The 20,367-nt window shown below is 34.8% G+C and overlaps 1 protein-coding gene across 9 annotated transcripts in view; it reads left to right on the plus strand.

Moving 5' to 3' along the window:
• The window catches only part of PUM2 (pumilio RNA binding family member 2), a 92,133-nt gene that overhangs the window by 41,381 nt on the left and 30,385 nt on the right, over positions 1 to 20,367 (plus strand). For all 9 annotated transcript variants that reach the window (XM_059942142.1, XM_059942143.1, XM_059942141.1 and 6 more), the window contains 5 exons: positions 1,480 to 1,605; positions 4,311 to 4,453; positions 5,924 to 6,053; positions 16,416 to 16,559; positions 16,676 to 16,966. In XM_059942142.1, the coding sequence (XP_059798125.1) occupies positions 1,480 to 1,605; positions 4,311 to 4,453; positions 5,924 to 6,053; positions 16,416 to 16,559; positions 16,676 to 16,966 (834 nt within the window). The remainder of the gene's footprint in view (positions 1 to 1,479; positions 1,606 to 4,310; positions 4,454 to 5,923; positions 6,054 to 16,415; positions 16,560 to 16,675; positions 16,967 to 20,367) is intronic.

Consider the following 20,367-nt stretch of genomic DNA (forward strand, 5'->3'; position numbering starts at 1 on the left):
GAGTAGAACATGGATATCAGTACATCTTTATTCTTGTCATAAAGATAATCACAGTAGAGGAACCAGAAGGAAATCTTGAAACCTTCGACCTAGGGCATAGCTAAGAATGCAACTTTGAGCAAATGATTTTTTAAATAGTGCAAGGATTTTGTTGAACCCTCTGTTTAATTCTTATTTCTTTTATTAAAAGCAGATTTTTCAAATGGCCATGCTATGTCTGGGCATGAAATCAGTATTGTAGCTTATGGCCAATATTTCTTAAAATTAAGTAATTTAGAAATCAATGAAGAGAAAAATTAAATAGAAAACAGTGCATTGGAACTTCATAAGGATAAATATTTTTTTGAGATTTTTGTTTGTGGCGTGTGTGTGTATATGGACACTAAGGAAATATATTTTACATTGTGGGTCACAGTCAAAAAATGTGGAAGCCACTTTAATATAGTTAGAATTAGGTTTCTGAATCTTGATTTTAAGACCTAGATTTTAAGATAAATGTACCTTTTGAATACTTTTTTAAAAATCGTTTTATGTCCACCTGCTTTATGCCCATATCTCCCCACCATCATCTTTTAACTTGAACCTTTTTGAGCTCCTTTAACTTTAAACACATTCTCTTTAATTATTTCCCTACCTTGTACTTGTCACGGTTTCCAGAAGAGGAAACTCTTCGCAGTATATTTTCAAAGTAATTTTTTAGTACCTTATGATAAAAGGTCTACATACTGATTCCTGCTCAATACCAGCAGTTTTCTTCTTTCTTTAATAAGTACTGCAAATGAATATTTTAAAATCTTTCGTAGCCTTAACCAAATCTATATTGGCATATATTAGACTCAGAAGTGGGTTTACGCTCCTGCTTAAAATTCTTCATTGTTTTACTTTCAGGATAAAGTCCAAACTACTTAGCATGACCCAGGAAACTCTTCATGAGTCTTCATTCAGATTATAGCTCCAGTTTTATCTTATACACTACAACCCCACTCCATCCTACCAAAAGCTTCTTGGCTACCCCTCTACTTTCTGTGCTCATATAGCACTTACACTGTATTCTAATTGCCAACGTACTTGTTTGTTTTTCTCACTCGATGGAGTGATTTGTGAGGGCAGATCCTATCTGTCTCAGTGTTGAATCCCTAGCTAACAGTATGGCTTAATAAAGATTGAATGAAAAACCACTATTGAACAATAGCAATTCTAGCTCTAAACATTTATTGTGTGTATATGCTAGTACTATACAGTCATATATATTTAATTTTAACAAAAATCACTGGTGATAAACCAGTTTCATAAACAAAGAACCCCAGGGTCAGGTTGTATTACATGCCCAAGGTCACTTAGTTAATAAGAATTAGAATCATTATACACCCTCTCCTCCCCCACCAACCCTAATTTCAGAAGAAATGTTTTTTTTTTTAACCTGATGAAGAAAATCATACATATTTTTTTATTTATTATTTCTCCCCCTTTAAAATACAGCTGGTGTATTCTCAGCAGGCCTTGCTCCAGCTGCATTTGTGCCAAATCCATATATTATTAGTGCTGCTCCTCCAGGGACTGATCCGTATACTGCAGCAGGATTGGCTGCAGCAGCAACATTAGCAGGTAACTTACTGTTCATACTTGTTGCTTGTTATGGATTTAGTTTTAATTTTGGGATAAGCTTTATTTTTGTCTGTTTGGGCAAACTGAAGTTTCTAGGAAAAACCTGAAACATTTATCCAGAATGAACTGAAGTTTCCAGAGTTAGTTTATTTTTCGACTGTAATGCTACAGGAGAAAACCTAGGTCTGATAACTCGTTTCCTCCTGTACATAGTTGTTTTACATTTTAGTTTTATAGTCTCAGAAATCGTACATTAGCAGCCACAAATCTTTATTCTTGTGACTGATCCCATTACCCACAGAGACAGTGCAAATAAAGTTACTTCTCAGAAAATAAACTGGGGGTAGCTGCTATAAATACCCAGGTCAGGGATAGTACAAGGTAAAGAGGTTCAGTGATCTGAAGAGAATGAGTATCTAAAAAGTAAAGTTAAATTAGCAATGTTAAAATGTGCAGGCAAGCTGAGGAACAAAAAGGTGGGATTGAGGTGGAAAGAACTTATTAACTGTCAAAGCCTGATAACCACCACTCAAAATCTGAAGTAAAAACCAAAAGTACACAATGTCACATGTCAGTTGTATGGCAATAAAGCTGGAAAAAAATTTTTTTTAAAACCAAACTGTATTTATGTCTTATTTAAGTAAGGGAGAGTTGTGTACCATTTAGGCACAGTCTTACTGAGCAGAGTGATTTGCTTATCTTCTATAGGTTTAGGGGGAAGGTTGTTTTATGTTGAGTTAGTTACAGAGACAGGAATGAATTTGTCTTAAGCATGATTTATGTTGGTTACCAAGGCAGGAAGAGGGAGATGTCAGCCATAGAAGTGTGTTCCTTGGGTTGAGTCTGCTGATTGGCTAACTTTTCATAACTTTAAGCTGTCACTGATAAGTTCACTGAATTATCACTGATCAATTAATTTTAAATCCGCTTCTGGTAGTTTTTTATTATTGTGACTGCAGAACAGTTAGTCTTTTCATAGGCGTTTTTTTTATACTCAAGACTTTAAGACATGAAAAAAATGTTAATTTCAAATTCTTGTTTGATATCTTAGACTGAAACTAACCTGTCACATTCAGTAGTTTTTGGTATAGATCTGCATGTGATTCCATAAAGATGTGAGCTTTCCTGGTACTACTTAACGGATGTTAGTATGTAAAGTGCTAGCATATCATACATACATAGAATCATTAATCTATGGAACTGAAAGAAGCAACTTTAAGAGGTCATTAGTTTTGAGATAAGGATTCCTGGTGTTCTGAACTTACTTAGGCTTTCTAAGATCAGCACTGTTCAGTAGAAATAGAACATGAGCCAGATAATATAACTTAGATTTTTCGAGTAACCACATTATAAAAGTAAACCACAGGTGAAATTAATTTCAGTATGTTTGATTTAGCCCAGTATATCATGTAATCAATATTTTAAAAATTATTAATAGATACTTTATTTTATTTATTTTTAATGCTAAGTCTTCAAAATCCTGTGTGTATTACATACTTACAGCACATCTTAACTCAGGCTCTCCAGCTTTTAATTGTTTAGCCACAGATGACTTCTAGCTACTTTTGGACAGAGAGGTTCTAGATGGATGTCTGATTCTTTTGTTTTGTTTTGACAGTGTATCCTTTCTTCATAAATCCTTTTCTATATTTTAAGAGTCTTCATTGTAGATTGTGCTTAAACTATCTTTAGAAATATATTTTACCTTTAAACTGTTTACAGCTTTTCATTTTAGTGATTCAGTCAGTTACACTGGGCTTTATTTTCTTCCAAAACAAAGTGAAACCAAGAGTTTGACTTTCTAAAGTATATACATTAGATATACTAAAATCATATCAGTGGAATTTAGGGACATGTATCAGTCAGGAAACATGACATCCTAATCATTAGTTTAATGACAGGGCTTATTTTGTGATACTATTTACTGTCCAGAAATCAAATTTTATCTTGAATAAAGTAAAATAGAGCAAGAATTCATTCTATTTTTCCTGGTTTGCTTTTTTATGTCTATGCCCATGATTATATTTCATAGTTCTTTCTTGTCTTAACTTACTAGTTCCATCTTCCTAACCATAAAGACACTGATGTTTCATTTGTTTTTATGTGATTTTCAATTGTTTTGTGAGAATTGTAACTAATTCTGTTTCAGATATGAAGAATATTTTAAAATTCACAGTTTACAATTAAAATACAGTTGTAGCAAGCTTAGTACCAACGTGTTCCCTAGTTTTATGTTATAGATTACAAATTAAAAGCCAAAAATGTTTTCAATTTTAAAAATTCCTTTTTAAAGAAAATGCTGAATTGAGTATAGGAAATCTTACAGTTTTATGGTGTTTAATGTTCCTATTTGCCAATATCAGATGCATAAACTAGCATTAAATAGGTGTTGAATAGATGGTTCAGTGTCCTGTCAATTCATTGGTCTTCTTGAGTTTAGTTCACATCTTTTCATTAAGACGACTGCTGTCACCTCTGAATACTTTCTTTTTTAATAATCCATACCTCAGTGAGACTTTCTCTAGTAAAATTGGGAAAAAGAGAAAGAGGAAGACAGTTGTATGTGGGTAGAGGATTGTAAGGACATCTGCTCTGAGTCTTATGCACTGTCCCTTTTTTATGATCTAATGGTAACTGACCTTATTTATCTATAAAATGTAGTGACTTTTTTTATTTTTTTTGGGGGGGTGGGATGTGGGGTTTAGGTCCGGCAGTGGTTCCACCTCAGTATTATGGTGTTCCGTGGGGGGTGTATCCAGCCAATTTATTTCAGCAGCAGGCTGCAGCTGCGGCAAACAACACAGCAAATCAGCAAGCAGCATCACAAGCTCAGCCTGGACAGCAACAGGTATAGGCCTGCCTTCATTAAATACTACCTGAAGAGTCTTGGAAATTTCATGAGCTCCCTGCATTCAAGATCTGTGTTTTTTTCTTTTTATCTTCCCCAATATGTAGCACAGTACTTATCATATAGTTGGTATATAAATATTGATTATGTGTTTTTTTTTCTCCAGTAGTCATATATATGAACTTAAAGATTTGGTTGTATTCCACTTCAACATTTCTATTATTGAAACTGTCTTGAAATCTCTAGCAATTTTTAATTTTCTTTTCATCACTTCTTACAGTGTGCTCATAATGTTTCTATCAAAGTAATTGTCATTTTATTTTCTTCTGGGTATTTAAGTTACTATTTTAAATATTAATATATTTCTGACCAGAAAAAGGAGATTACTGGGTACTTTGTTTTTAAGCGAGGAAAGATGAAATATTTTCACTAAAGGTTAGATTTAATTTCTTAAAACAGAAAATGTTTATTTTTTAATTTCAGCCACTTTTCTGGAACTATTTTTATAAATAAATGTAAAAGAAAAATTCTGATAAAAATTCCAGAATTCTGGTTGTCAAATTTATCATATTTATACCAAAGAAGCAACTTAATGACAAGTATAATGTTTGTTACTTGGCAGTTGAATTTTCTTTTAAACTATATTGATGTTCTGTTAAAGCTATCCTTTAGCTCAGTCCTTGTAGATTATACCACAGCACCATTTAATAAATTCTTTTTAAATCTGTGTCTTCTTTGGGCAGATAAAAATATCACATTGCCTAAACATTACATATACTTGTGCGTGATGCTTACTTACACGGATGGACTTAAGATGAATCCCCCTTGTCCTGAATTGTTTAAGTATTTATCTTTGTGAAATTAATGTGTATCATGCTTGTGTATAGTCACTGCAACAACTATGTATTACGAAGCCGTAAAGTTTGACCAGCCTTAAGAGTTTTCACATTTTTTAATGAAATCTTGTGTTCCTTTTTTAACCCTAAGGTTTTACAGTAAAAAGCAGCTTTTTACTCACTTTAATTAAAGCTTCTGAATTCTGAAAACTTGGTTCAATTTGAAGTTTTCACTCTACCACAATCTCGTACCAGATGAATTGAATAATCATACTTAATTTATAGTTTTCAGTCTCAGAAAATAATAAAATTTAAACTTTTGTCTTCATCTAAGATTTTGCCATTCCCCTCTCACCGCCCAAATATCTCTCTCATTTTAATACTACTTTGGTAGGTTAAAGAGCACAAATACTAGAAATAATTGTTCCTGAAGACCCTGTACCATGTTGCTTAATAGATTATGTTTTTGGTGTTACGTTATTTGTATTTTTTTATGGTAAACTGACATTTCATTGAATGTAAATATGTTCAAAGAATATCCAGAGGCTATCTGTAATATATACAGAGTTGTCTGAGATAAATTTATTTGTTATTTTATAATTTCGTTTTTAAGGAAATTGTTTGTCCTTTGTAGGTTCTTCGTGCTGGAGCAGGTCAGCGCCCTCTTACTCCCAATCAGGGCCAGCAAGGGCAGCAAGCTGAATCACTAGCAGCAGCAAATCCAACTTTGGCTTTTGGTCAGGGTCTTGCTACCGGCATGCCAGGTATATAGTTGGTTAATTGTGGAAATTTGAATAGATTTAAAATGTTAAATGTAGATTCTCACACTGAGGAGTGAGAATAATCAAGAAATGTCTTTAAATCTTGCCTACCCTGCAATGCATTATTTACAACTCAGGTGCCAATAGTTGAAATCAGTATTGTTTGTGAGACTTAATGACAGGGATGGCAAATATGTGTTAGAATTCTCAAAAGCCTTTTTTTCTTAAGTCTGTTTATGGCGTAAATCATAGCATCTTTCCAGTGGAGTGTAGCCCAGGATTCTTAATGCAGTGCTTTAAGAAATAAAACCATTAGGTGGCATGTCAGACAAAACCTGTTTGCCATTTCTGCCTTACAAGGATAGTCATTTAATTAGTTAATGTTGAAAAGTGTACAGCTAACATTTTCCACTTAGAACATTGTTCAGTCTTGTGTAGCACATTTATAGTATTTTAATCTGTTGGTTTTTATAACCTAATGGCATCAGTATTCACTAAAGTTTTCTGCCCGTTGCCACAGTACAACTTTTAGAAAAGGCCAACAAAATACATTTTTTGTGAAGTAAATTTGTGAAACTAAATACAAAATTAGTACTTTAATAATAGTGGAAGAGGGCTTCCCTGGTGGCGCAGTGGTTGAGAATCTGCCTGCCAATGCAGGGGACATGGGTTCGAGCCCTGGTCTGGGAAGATCCCACATGCCACGGAGCGACTAGGCCCGTGAGCCACAGTTGCTGAGCCTGCGCGTCTGGAGCTTGTGCTCCGCAACAAGAGAGGCCGCGATAGTGAGAGGCCCGTGCACCGCGATGAAGAGTGGCCCCCACTTGCCGCAACTAGAGAAAGCCCTCACACAGAAACGAAGACCCATCACAGCCATAAATAAATAAATAAATAAGTAAATTTAAAAAAATAATAATAATAGTGGAAGATGGAAGGAAGGTATTTTTCTTAAGCTAATGAAGCAGCACTTGTTATGTTTGGTTCTTTTGAATTTTATTTTATTTTATTTTTATACAGCAGGTTCTTATTAGTTATCTGTTAGCACTTGTTATGTTTTTAAAGGCTACATTTGAACGTCCGTAGATAATGCATCACTTCCCATTCTATTCCTTCTTTTCTCTTCATTCCTAAAGACTCACTTTCAAGCATGCCATTTTTTCACTTTTAGTATATGAGTAGTTACTCCTTCAGCTGTAGATTACAGCTAACCCTTGAACAACCATGGGTTTGAACTGCGTGGGTCCACTTATATGTGGATATTTTTCAATAAATATGTACTATAGTACTACACAATCTGTGGTTGGTTCAATCCTGCGGGTGCAAAATAGTGGATATGGAGGGTTAACTGTAAAGTTATTTGCAGATTTTCAGTTGCACAGAGGGTTGGTGCCCCAACCCCTGCAGTGTTTAAGAGTCAACTATACTGATTAATGAAATACGTGTTCCAGTTTTCATTAATTGTACTGTAGATAAATTTTCTATTCAGATCATTTAGGAGATGTGTTTAATGCATTGGAAACGATCCTGACTACACGATTGAGGGGTTTTTTTTTACATGCTGCTAAATATTTCTGTATATTATTTTGAGGATTTCTGTATCAATTACATTCATTCTGTTCTCTCTGAAATTCTAAGGTCTGAGTTTATCATCTTGTTTAGCCTACTGAATGAAAAAAAGGATGTTAATATTGCTGTCCCTGAAGTACAAATGATGATAGAATGGGGACATTCTCATTATTTTCCTTTTTTACCCCAGCTGTATACCTGCTTCATGGAAGCTGCTGTCCCAGAGCTGCTGTAGATTAGAGACCCTGGCAAAAGCAGCCCTTAGTGAAATGGACTGTGAAGCAGAAGTTGTAGGCACATGGAGAGACATGGAACAGGGCTAAAAAGAACTGAGCTGGGGGTTTAGGAAAGCCACTGCTAAGACCATTTTGGGTTCCTCTTGGGTTTTAGCTATAAATAGAAAAGGGAGAAGAGTCATGGAGTAGAACAGTCCTGTCTTACTAGATTCTAAGTAGGATTTTGATTTAAGAGAATGCTTCTGACCTGTGTTTATTTGCTTCTCCCTTTAACTTATTGCTTATTGTTTTAGACTTTTGGTGCTGGTCCTATTATCCATTTCTTATAAATGCCTTTGCTCCTCTTCCTCATATTCAGCTCATGTTCTTACTTACTAAAAACATCAAGGTATTTTGCTATTAATTTTATCAACTTTGGTCTTCTCAAAATTTATTTTTATGTTCACTTCTTTCCATTCTATAAGAAAGCTCTTTATTGCTTTTTTTGTTTTGTTTTGTTCTGTTCATCAGTGAACTCTGTCTTGGTACTCCTAAAAGAAAACCACTTTTTACACGATATTTGTCTAAAAACAATTGACTATCTTCGGAGTGATGAGAAAATTAAAAGCAGGTAAAACTTTTAGGAAAAAAAAAACAGATTATTTTACCTAACCTTCTAAGCCACAACATTTAGTCCCTTTACAACTGTAAATGTAAAAATCATTTTCACAAAAAGGGCTTTACTAGAAATAATATTTGTGTGCCTAAGTGACTTGTTGACTGTTCATATGATTCCCTCACTGTAAAACTTTTCTCTAATACCTTCTGTACTTTATTCTGCCCAGGACTATGATGAAATAATTCTCCCTTATTCAAATAGTTACATAGATATAAAGTTTTATGTGTTGTATCTTTATACGTTTTAAAGATATAAAGCTAATACAAAAGCTTGCTTAGAAAATTGTTGTTTATTTCTTCAAATCTCATGCAGTCCTTAGCTTTTCCACCTTCTACCCTTCACTTCTTATCCATCAAATCCCTGTTCCTTGTACTGTATTGATTATAGACTTTCAATCCTTCTGCTTGATTATATATGCCATCATTGTTTTTTAGTCTTGTATTTTCCGTCTTTCTCCCTCTGTCACCTCCTTTTCCATAACCACGATGCTAGTCTGCCTCTTCATCCTAAAAAGCTTTATCTCTCTTGTGCTCCCCTCTTATACTACCTTTCAGAATTTACATTCTACCCCACACTTCTTTTAAGCCCCGCTTCCACGATTCCTTTTCAGTAGCTCTAATGTAACAGTGCCAAAGTATGACTTTCTGTCCTCCATCCTTACTTTTCTCAATTCTTTGTTGTATTACACAACTTTGTTGTATGTCCAACTTTCTGCAACTCCTCTCCACTACATTTGTGTGATATTTTACTCTCCCGGCTCTCCCATCTTTCTCATTGCTTTTTGTCAGTCTCCCTTTCCTCTGTATATCACTTAAGTGTAAAAGACATTCTGGCTTAGTGACTAGATGCTTTGGAGTCAGATCTGCCATATTGCTCTGCCACTTAATTGTGTGACCTTGGCCATGTTACTTTCCTCTTTGAACCTTAGTTTCAATATTGGAAAAACAGGGATACTTTATATTTTTTTGGTGGAAGAGTCTTAACTACTTTCATCTTTTCACCTGTCATTCCTATACCAGTAAACCAGTGAGTTTACGTCTGCATCTTGGATTCTTTTCTGAACACTTAACACATTTCTACATTTGTACAAGATATTAGCCTGTATATGTTCCTGCCACTCCTTAAACTGAAAATGTCCAAAAATGAACTCACCTCTCCCAAATTTGCTTATCTTTTTGTTTACCCTATTTCAGTATTAACCCCGCTATCCCCTTGAGCTAGAAATTTTTGGCTTCATTCTCAGAGTCATCTTTAACTCTTGGTTTTCTTCTGTGCTCCACATTCAATGACTTGCCAATTGTTGTTTATTCTCTCATGTTCACTTCTTTTCATCTCTGCTATTCTTGTTCAGCTTCTCCTGTATCCTCCCACTAACTCTGTCTGCCTCCAATCTCTTCTGTTTATTTCATCTTTTTATTCTCCTCTCAGTTACCTTTCAAAAATACAGGTTAGTTTATACCATTCTGGTTCTTAACATTTTCATTAATATAGCTCCAAAATATTGATACCTTTTAACCGAATCAGTAGTGTCCTGGTCCTATGCTTTAACACACTAGACCACATACTGTTCCACAAACATCCTTTTATGCCTTTAGCCCTAGCTAATACTTTTAGTTTAGAATACACTTTTATAAATTTTAAGCAAAATTGGGGTATATACTTTTACATTTTCCTTTTTAAAGCCTTGCTTTATACTTTGTGATTAACTTTCCTTCTCATCGTTTAATATGATCCTTTCCATGAAGCCTTCCCAAATCTTTCCCAGTGCTTGTTCATTAATACTGTTCCTCCTGGGACTTCCCTGGCAGTCCAGTGGTTAAGACACAGCGCTCCCAGCGCAGGGGGTGTGGGTTCGATCCCTGGTCAGGGAACTAAGATCCTATAGGCTGTGTGGCGCAGCCAAAAAAAAGAAAAATAATAATAATCATTCTTTTTGCCATTCTTGTGGCACATAACTTGCTCCTTTCTTTACTACTTCTGTCTGCCTTGCATTTCATTTAGCTATTTGTGGTTTGTTTTCTTAATTTAATTATTTTACCAGGTTTGGAGGTGTAAAGTGTCTTAAAATTAAAGTGGAAGAGTTATGTATTTCTCCCTAAGGAAAGTTATTTGATCAATGTCATGTCTGAAAATAAGTGGCATCTTAGAATTAAGAATATAGTACATTATCTTTGCTACAAATTGTATAATTCTTGAGTGTGGGGACCATGTCTTTTTTAATCTCTTGTGTCTTTTAGATAAGTAACAAAAAGATAATACAATAGAAATTAGAAACTTTTGAACTGAATGATTATGAAAATGCTACATATTTAGACTTGTGGACTACACTTAAAAACAAAACATAGATGAGGAGTATATAGGCCTTTTTTTTTTTTTAATTGAAGTATAGTTGATTTACAGTGTTGTTAGTTTCAGGTGTACAACAGAGTGATTCAGTTATATTTATATATATATATTATTTTTCAGGTTCTTTTTCCTTATAGGTTATTATAAAATATTGAGTATAGTTCCCTGTGCTATACAGTAGGTCCTTGTTGGTTATCTATTTTATATATAGTAGTGTGTATATGTTAATCCGAAACTTCTCTGATTTCCACCCCCCCTTCCCTTTTGGTAACCATAAGTTTGTTTTATCTGTCCGTGGGTCTATTTCTGTTTTGTGCGTAAGTTCATTTGTATCTTTTTTTTTTTTTAGATTCCACATATAAGCAATATCATATGATAGTTGTCTTTCTCTGTGTGGCTTACTTCACTTAGTATGATAATCTCTAGGTCCATCCATGTTGCTGCAAATGGCAGGAGTATATAGGCTTCAATGCATACGTTAGAAAATAAGTTTCTATCTGGGAACCATGAAATGAAGAGAATAAACCCAAAGAACTGTAGAAGGAAGCCAAATAATAAAGATAGAAACTGATGTGGATGAAATAGACGACAAACATATAGTTAAAAGAGTCAGATTATCCCAAAATTTACGTCTTTGAAAGGACTAATAAAATTGATAAATGTCTGAGAGGTTCATCAAAAAAAAAAGTAAAGAGAGAAGACATAATAACCAATATCAGAAAAATAAAATAATCATAAGAGGGTATTAGGAACCAATCTCATGTTAAGAAATTGGAAATTGTAGACAAAATGGACAAATAACTAGAAAAATGTAACCAAACACACTCAAGGATATATAGAAAATCTAAAGTTCATTACCATTAAATCAATTGAGTAATCAAAAATATTCCAAGAAAATTCCAGGCCAACACAACTTCAGTGGTGAATGATATCAGGCATTCAAGGAAGAAATAATTCCAACAATTCCAATTTTTAAAATTCCAGAGAACAGAAAAAGAGGGTGTTCTTCCCATGCCATTTTATGGTACTAGCATAATCTTGATATTAAAACCCGTCAAACAGTGCAGAAAAGGAAAATTGTAGGCTCATCAGACTTATGAACATGAATTTAGAAATCCTCAAATATTAGCAAACCAGATGTGGCAATATAAAGCAGGATAATATATCATGAACAAGTTGGTTTTATCCGAAGAACGCAAGATGAGCATTAGTAAATCACAGTGTAATTCGCCACATTAAAAGATAATAATCGGGCTTCCCTGGTGGCGCAGTGGTTGAGAGTCTGCCTGCCAGTGCAGGGGACAGGGGTTCGAGCCCTGGTCTGGGAAGATCCCACGTGCCGCGGAGCAACTGGGCCCGTGGGCCACAGTTACTGAGCCTGCGCGTCTGGAGCCTGTGCTCCGCAACAAGAGAGGCCGCGATAGTGAGAAGCCCGCGCACCGCGATGAAGAGTGGCCCCCGCTCACCGCAACTAGAGAAAGCCCTCACACAGAAACGAAGACCCAACACAGCCATAAGTAAATAAATAAATAAATAAAAATTAAAAAAAAAAAAAGATAATAATCATAAGAACTTCTCAAAAGATGCAGGAAAAGCATAATAAATTTATATATTGACTTTTTTTAAAAAAAAAACCTCTTTAACAAATATGAACCAGAAGATAACATCTTTAATATGCTGGGGAGTCGGGAGGGAATTAAACACCCCACCCCACTTCCCAAGGATGATAGACTTTCCTATTTATAGGAAATACTTGAAAGTGTTCCATCTAAGACTGGGATTAAGACAAGGATTTCTGCTAACAATACTTCTCTTCAGCATTATATGAAAGAGCCTAGCCAGTATATAACATGAGAGAAATTCTAGTAAAATGAAAAAGTTCTGTAAATAGAAAAACACAACTGTCATTTGCAGAAAATATGATTGTATTAACTGAATCTGCAGATAAAGTGTTAGAATTAATGTGTTTCTGTTAAGGTTTTTGGATATAAAAATCAGGTTAAAAATCTTTTTCTGTTAACCAACAGCCTTTTCTTTTTCTTATTTTTTTTCTTTCTGACATGCTGCGCTGCTTGCGGGGTCTTAGCTCCCCAACCAGGGATTGAACCCAGGCCCACAGCAATGAAAGCGCTGAGTCCTAACCGCTGGACTGCAAGGGAACTTCCAACACCATAATGTTTTGAAATGAAAAATTTGAAGGTTATTATTTACAGTAGTCAGAAGTACCTAGGAATAAGTCTGACAGGAAATGTGCCCAGTTTCTATGGGAAGCAGCTTTGTTTAGACGTTAAAGGAGACCTAAATAAACAAACCATTGGGCAACGCAATATTTTAAACTTGCCAGTTCTCCCCATATTTACCTGTAGTTTCAGTGCATTTCCAATCAAAAACCCGATGGGTTCTTTCTGTGGTTCTTTTTGACAGCTGATACTAAAATTTATTGAAAATGCAAAGAGTCAAGATTAGCCAAAACATTCTTAAAGAACAAAAATAAGTAGTAGGACTTGCTCTGTTCTAACTTACAGAGTAAGATTTACTCTAAAGCTGCAGTTGAATTACTGCATGGACAAACAGACCAGTGGAACAAAGTAGAGACCCCAAAAGTGAGATCCCAAAAGAAATGGCCACCTAATTAATAGCAAAGAAAGCAGCAAAAAGCAGTAGGGAGGAATGAATGACTTGTTTTATAAATAAGATGAAATAAAATTGATGATTTGGGCAACAAATTGAACCGCTGCCTTATCCTGTGTTCAGTACTCAGCTCCATTTGGATTTTAGACCTAAGTGTGGAAAAGTGGAATTTTAAAGCTATTAGAAGATAATATAGGGAAATTTTTTTATGAAAATAAAGGAAATAATAAATTTGAACCCATTACTTCAAAAGCCACCATAAAGAGAATCACAGGTCAGCCTAAGAATGGAAGAAGATATTTGTAATACATTAAAACGGTGAAACACCTGAATCCAGCATACATAAAGAATTATAAATCAATAAGAAAAGGCAGACCAATAGGAAAATGGGTGAAAGAGACTTGAACAGCTGTTTCCCCAGAGGAAATCCCAATGCCTAATTAGCATATGAAAAGATGCTCAGCCTCCTTATGGGGAAAGAAAATCAAAACCACAACAGAATGCTTCTGCCTATCTTTCAGATTGGCCAGTTTTTAAAAGTCTGACATTGTCAAGTATTACTGAAGTCATGGAGCAGTGGGAACTCTAATACCAAGGTGGTAAGCGTGTAAATTTGCACAACCACTTTGAAGGCAGCTCGGCATTATTTGCCAAAGTTTGAAAATACACATGCCCTTTGGCCCAGGGTGTCAACTACTAGATATATACCTTAGATTAGAGAAATATGTACACATAACACACCAGCATACATATACAAAAATGTTTATGTCAGTACTGTCGGCAGTGGCCCCAAACTGGGAACCGTGTAAGCGTAGAATGGATAAATTCATTGTGGTGTTTGTCCAATGAGGTGCTATACAATAATGAAAATGGAAACTAGAAGGTCTATGTATAACCACATGGATGAATCGTACCTAAAATTTTTTAAATAATTCAACCAAATGATTGTTTAGAGAGAAGCATTTATGGGAAGTAGAATGTGTAACTCTAAGGGAAAGAGAAAACTGGTAGAGCAGGGACTTTGGAGAGGTGGGATGCTGGGCAGTTTTCTGTTTCTTGGCTTGGATAGTAGTTATACTTTTTTGTGTTGTAGTCATTATAATGTACTGTTTTTTGTACTTTTTATGTGTTTTATTTCACAATAACAATAAAATTTTTAAACACCTAAGTATCATGCTCTGCTAATCAAGTACATTTTCTGGTTAAGAAAAAAATTACTCTTAGCCCCCTTTCTGTAGCTCCCCTCTGGTCCTTTTTTTTTTTTTTTTTTTTTTTTTTACAGCAAAACTCCTCAAAAGCATTTCTGTACTTGTTTATGGTTCTTCCATTCTTTACTGAATTCACTACAGTTTGGCTTTTATCCTTACCAGAATGACTTCCATGTTGCTAAATTCATTGGTCAGGTTCTCGACTCTTAATGGCTTTTAGCAGCATTTGACGTTGTTGATCACTCAGTCTTCGTTCAAATTCTTTTTTCTTTGGCCTCCAAGAGACCAAATTGTTTGAATTTTCTTTCTTCTTTACTGGCTATTTCCTCAGTCTCTTCCCTTGTTCCTGCTCTCTCCAGCCTCTTAATGTAAAGTACCCTCAGGCCGTAAGCCCTGCCCTTTTATTTTCTTGGTGATTTCGTCCTTTTTAGCTTATACCATCCTTATGTTGACCACTCCCATATTTATAATTCCAGCCTGAACCGCTCTCCTGAACTCTAGACTTGCATATCCTATGCGACAGTTACAGTTGGATATCTAATAATCTTCTCAAACTCATCATGTTCACTCCATGAGGAGAGGGCTTGAAAGCTCTACATTCCCTCCTAGGTTTTGCCCGATGCTTCTCTTCATTTGGCTGGTTCTCCTAATTCATATCCATTGTATTAGTAAAATGGTAATTGCGAAGCAGAATTACTGTATTTAATTAAAACAGCCTTTGCATGTGAAAGTTTTGGTCTTAGTGGGGAAAGTAGTGTTTAAATTTAAAAGTATCCAAGGTTACCAGTGCATTTTTGCAAGTGGTCCTCAGACTTTTGAGCCTGAGTCTCTGTTACTGTATAAGACAGCCTTTCTCAACCTGCGTTCTGGGAGAGAATAAGCCCTATTGCCTTAAAGTATCCACTGTATATATATAGTTAACTTCTCTCCCATGCATCTTGAGTGGTACTTACTATGCACCATCCTTGAGAGAATTGGCAAAATAGTCACTTTTCTGTTTGAAATAGTCATTTTCTGTTCTGTGGTTCAGATGAGGAGTCCCTACTGAGAAGGTCTGTGAAGAGATAAACTTCACTCAGCTGTCGTTCTGAATAATGCAAATTGTCACCTGCCTTGTGGTAAAGGCTGTAATAAAACTAATGCCTATGTGATTTTTATTCAGACTCCAGCTTGAGAACCTTTACAAATTGACTGTTAAACCTTATGATTTTGAGTTATCTGTTTATATCATGATTTAATTTTTAAAGGGCTGCTTACAAATGAAAATCTAAGGGAATGCTGGTAATGAGGCACTTGGTTTAGAAATTTACTAAAATTGCATAATAAATCGTACAGTGTTCTCCCTCACTTCCCTTAGTCTTTCTATCCATTCTCCTCTCGGGACAACTGACTAAATGGTAATAACTTTCAAGCATCAGCCCTTGATTACCTATGGTTTCAATATCAAGGAATATATCTCATCATTTTGTTGTCTATAAGCGAGAGGCATCCCTGTTAAAATTTAGGAAAAAAATTTATTTGTGCTTTACTATATTTTCATATATTTAGTAATATCTTCTCAGCTGTGTTTTCTTTTTATATGGTGACTAACGGTTTTTATATTAACAGCATAAATAGCTGTGTTTTCTGGTTGATAAAAACACAAATGCGGGGGAAAATAAATACATGTTTTCTATAATAAATGTTTTCATTGGTAAACATTTATTTTAATATTATCTAGGCTATCAAGTACTAACTCCAACTGCCTATTATGATCAGACTGGTGCCTTAGTGGTTGGCCCTGGAGCAAGAACTGGCCTTGGAGCTCCAGTTCGATTAATGGCTCCAACACCTGTTTTAATTAGTTCAGCAGCAGCACAAGCTGGTAAGTGTAACTGACATTTTCAGGGATAATATTTTTCTGGTGTTGTTTGAGATGTTTTAAAAATAGAAAATGGTTTTCTGGGTAGTTTTAAGAAGTGTCTGAAATTTAATTTACAGCAGCGGCAGCAGCAGCTGGAGGAACTGCAAATAGTCTCACAGGCAGCACAAATGGTCTCTTCCGGCCACTTGGCACTCAGCCACCACCGCAGCAGCAGCAGCCGCAGCAGCCAAGCACTAATCTGCAGTCTAATTCATTTTATGGGAGCACTTCTTTGACTAATAGCTCCCAGAGCAGTTCTTTATTTTCTCACGGACCTGGCCAACCTGGAAGTACATCTCTTGGCTTTGGAAGCAGTAGCTCTTTGGGTGCTGCTATAGGCTCAGCCCTCAGTGGATTTGGTTCATCAGGTAAGTTTCTTTTTAAGATGAGTGTACTCTGCTAAGTGGACATGAGGTATATGTATTTGTTTTTAATATTAATATAAACAGTAATAGCTTGTGGTGTAGAAAGGACAGGAATAAGATACTGGTTTATTGGTTTAGTTTTGTAGCTGAAAAACCACCTCCTGCAACATCTAGGAATGCTTAACTCATTTCACGCAGCCCATGCTTTACTCAGATATAATACATTTTCCCCTGGCTTTAAGAATTATATTACTGTAATTTTTGTTTTAGTAAGGTTTGTTTGGGATAATATATATTATGCTAATTACTAGCTCTTCCCTTTGCTCTATAATATTAATGTTCGAGGAAGTAAATATTTTTGCCATCTTAAGTTTCTGGTGTTTTAAAATAATAATCTTTGTGTTCTCATCAGATGATTTATTCTTATTAAATGCTAATGGTTGTTAATGATCTTTATTTGGTATAATATATAAAAATAAAATACGATGTAATGTTCTAAACAGAAGCCCCTAAGATAAATATGCCTATCTTTATATTAAACAACTTAGCCTTTATCACTAAAAGTTCATTTAAAAGGACTTTTTTTCCCATATCCTAGTTCTATATATAATCCTTAAGAAATCCAAATTTTAAATAGCTTCCCAAAATAAATAATTTACCCACACAAACTGATTTTGTAACTGAGGAAGAGCTGAAATCAGAAGAGGCCCACACTGACACCCTGTTGACACACATTGCATTATCAGTCTCTGGTGTTTCCAGAGTATTCAGGAAACAGGGAAAAAACAGCTTACTCTCATTCTCTTGGTACAATTGACAGCCTTTTCTTTATGAGGGGCAGGGCCATTTATTCACACCTCAAGAGGTTTTTTATTCCTCTCGTGTCCTTGAGTCTTAAAATCTGGTTCTCATCTGTTTTCCCACCACATTAAATTATATTCTTTTCTGGTGTGAAAAATGGCAAAACTAACACATGCCAGTCATTACTAACTGTGCTTGCCAATTTTCTAAGACAGTATCTTCTGAACTTCTTGAACATTCATATTTATAAATATGATGGTCTAGAACAACTATAAACTTTTAGGTGCAGAATGCTTTTTTGTTACAATGAAATACAAAAGGGAAATATATTTGCCTAATACAAAATTACCTAAAGAAATGGGCATGGGATCTTCCGAGGAAGAGTCTAGTGAACATAGAGACTGTTTAGTCTTAATTTTCCTGTTTGATTTTTTTTCATTCCTTTTGGAGGTTAGTCTTTTTATCTCTAGCCCAAGTGCTCCCATAGACTCATTTTTTTGTTTCTAACACAATTGACAAGCATTTTCCCCAAATAATCCTAGATTGCTGGAGAAAATCAAAAGAACATATAACTTTATAAAAAAAAATTTTTTTTGTGGAAATAACTAGTTTCTATAGATTGTAGACCCTAAATAATCCAGGAAAAATAGAGAAAAGACTTGATAAATCTCATGTTCCCTTTTCTAATAAAATGTCACTGATGTTCTGGTATAGATTTGTAGGAACCCCAAATTCCCATTTGTCTCTTAGTTGTTAAGAGCCTTCCCCCTGCATTCAGGAACTGGTGAGCCATCAACATTTTGTTCTCTACAGATGTCCCCTGCAGATGCCTCTTTCCCAAAAACTGATCATCTTCATTCCTCCCTTATTTATGAGCATTGCTTACTCCATTCTGATTTCCAGTTTGGGGTACCTCTGTTTTACCTTGCTTCAGAGGACATTAACAATTGCCACCCCTAAATACCAGTAAATAACCTGTCATCTCCCTCCTCTTGGACATTTCATGAGCGTTCATTCAAGTGCTGCACTTAGGTACTCTTCGAAGTCTGCCCATTGCCTTTTTACATTATGGCAATTCCATACCTATATGAAATCTAAAATATAATGTGTTCATGTGCTCATGTACACACACAGTAACATATACACAGTCATTCTTTTACCCATATGATGAAATTATTAATGCTTAGTAGTGTTAAATACCCTAGTTTATAACTCAGCTCACCAGGAAGCTTAGCCATTGTAATAAAGTAATTAAATCACCATTTCTATGACCCATTAGAATGTTCTTTTACAATTGAAAGTTTGTGATTTAACATTTTATCCACAGTTGATAAATGATTAGTGACTCCACTGTCTAGCCGCTTAGATATTTTAGGTATACTTTGTTTTATATTTTGTAGTCATACTGTTGCAGATAATTTAGGCATATAGTAAAATTTAAGGAGCCAGCTTGTTAGGTTTAAAGTAAAGCTATTTCTGAATTACTTTTAAATGTTCGGCTTGGCTTTTCCTTTTTAGAGGAAAATAATATCGCATGTGTCAAAACTATGGTTTCTTTGATTATCTGCCAGGGGAATGATAGTGCTGCTGCTCTCATTACAGAGCTGTTGTCTTTTTCCTTGTCATTTAAATTGTTTTCTGAAATAAATAGGAATTTTAAATGTAGCCATGTTTTAGAAAAATCACTTTGACAGTGTCCTTTTAAATTAGCATAGTTAATATAGCATACATTGACAGTTTTGCCAAAACCACTCTTACAATAGTGTTCATTTTTTGCTATTAAAAATGCATATAGTTACTAGTATTTCCCTGAAATATATATTAAAAAGTGAGAATTTCAATAAAACATGATCAGTCTTCCAGAAACTGCACTCACTGGTTTAAAAGGTTGAATACTGTTTATATAATATTTTGCTTAATACAGTAGTGTGAGCCTGGTATTTTTCCTTTATAGAATTTTAAATTTGGTAAAACCAGTGTAATTAAGTTTCCTATCTGTATTAATAAGCTTAACTTGGTCTACCATCATGTGCTCTGCTTAATTTTTCTCTTTGATCTATACCCTTATGATCTATTTATAATTGACTTGCTATTAGAAAACCACAACCTAATAGAAACTTTAAAATTCTCTTGAAAAGAATTACCATATTGGTCCGAATATAGAGCTTGTCCGTAAAAAACTTGATAGGTTAAGAAATGTATTATGAAATTATTTTGGATGTAAAAGGCTTCAGTTTAAAAAAGGCTTAGAAACAGTAAAAAACATACTGGAAAATATGGGCTCTAAGTGAGACTTAAGAATTGGGAGTTTTGGACAACCCTTTTAAACACTTAGTAAAGAATTTGATTATCCAAATACATGTTGATTAACAGCCAGATCTTGTTGCTTTTCTGAGCATGCATAGCTACATGGTAATGTGAACCTACCATTTTTTTATGATTTTATGAAGTACAAAAGAAAAAAACTAGAAGGTTAATAGTTGAATTGGGGATTAAGTGAAGAACAAAAAAAATTTGGTATATAGTACAATAAGGGATGTGATATAATTGTATACCATATAAGAAAACAAAGGCTAATCAGCCTTTACCTGAGTATGGGGCTC

Source organism: Balaenoptera ricei, chromosome 13 (genome assembly GCF_028023285.1).
Source record: "Balaenoptera ricei isolate mBalRic1 chromosome 13, mBalRic1.hap2, whole genome shotgun sequence".
Lineage (NCBI taxonomy): Eukaryota > Metazoa > Chordata > Mammalia > Artiodactyla > Balaenopteridae > Balaenoptera > Balaenoptera ricei.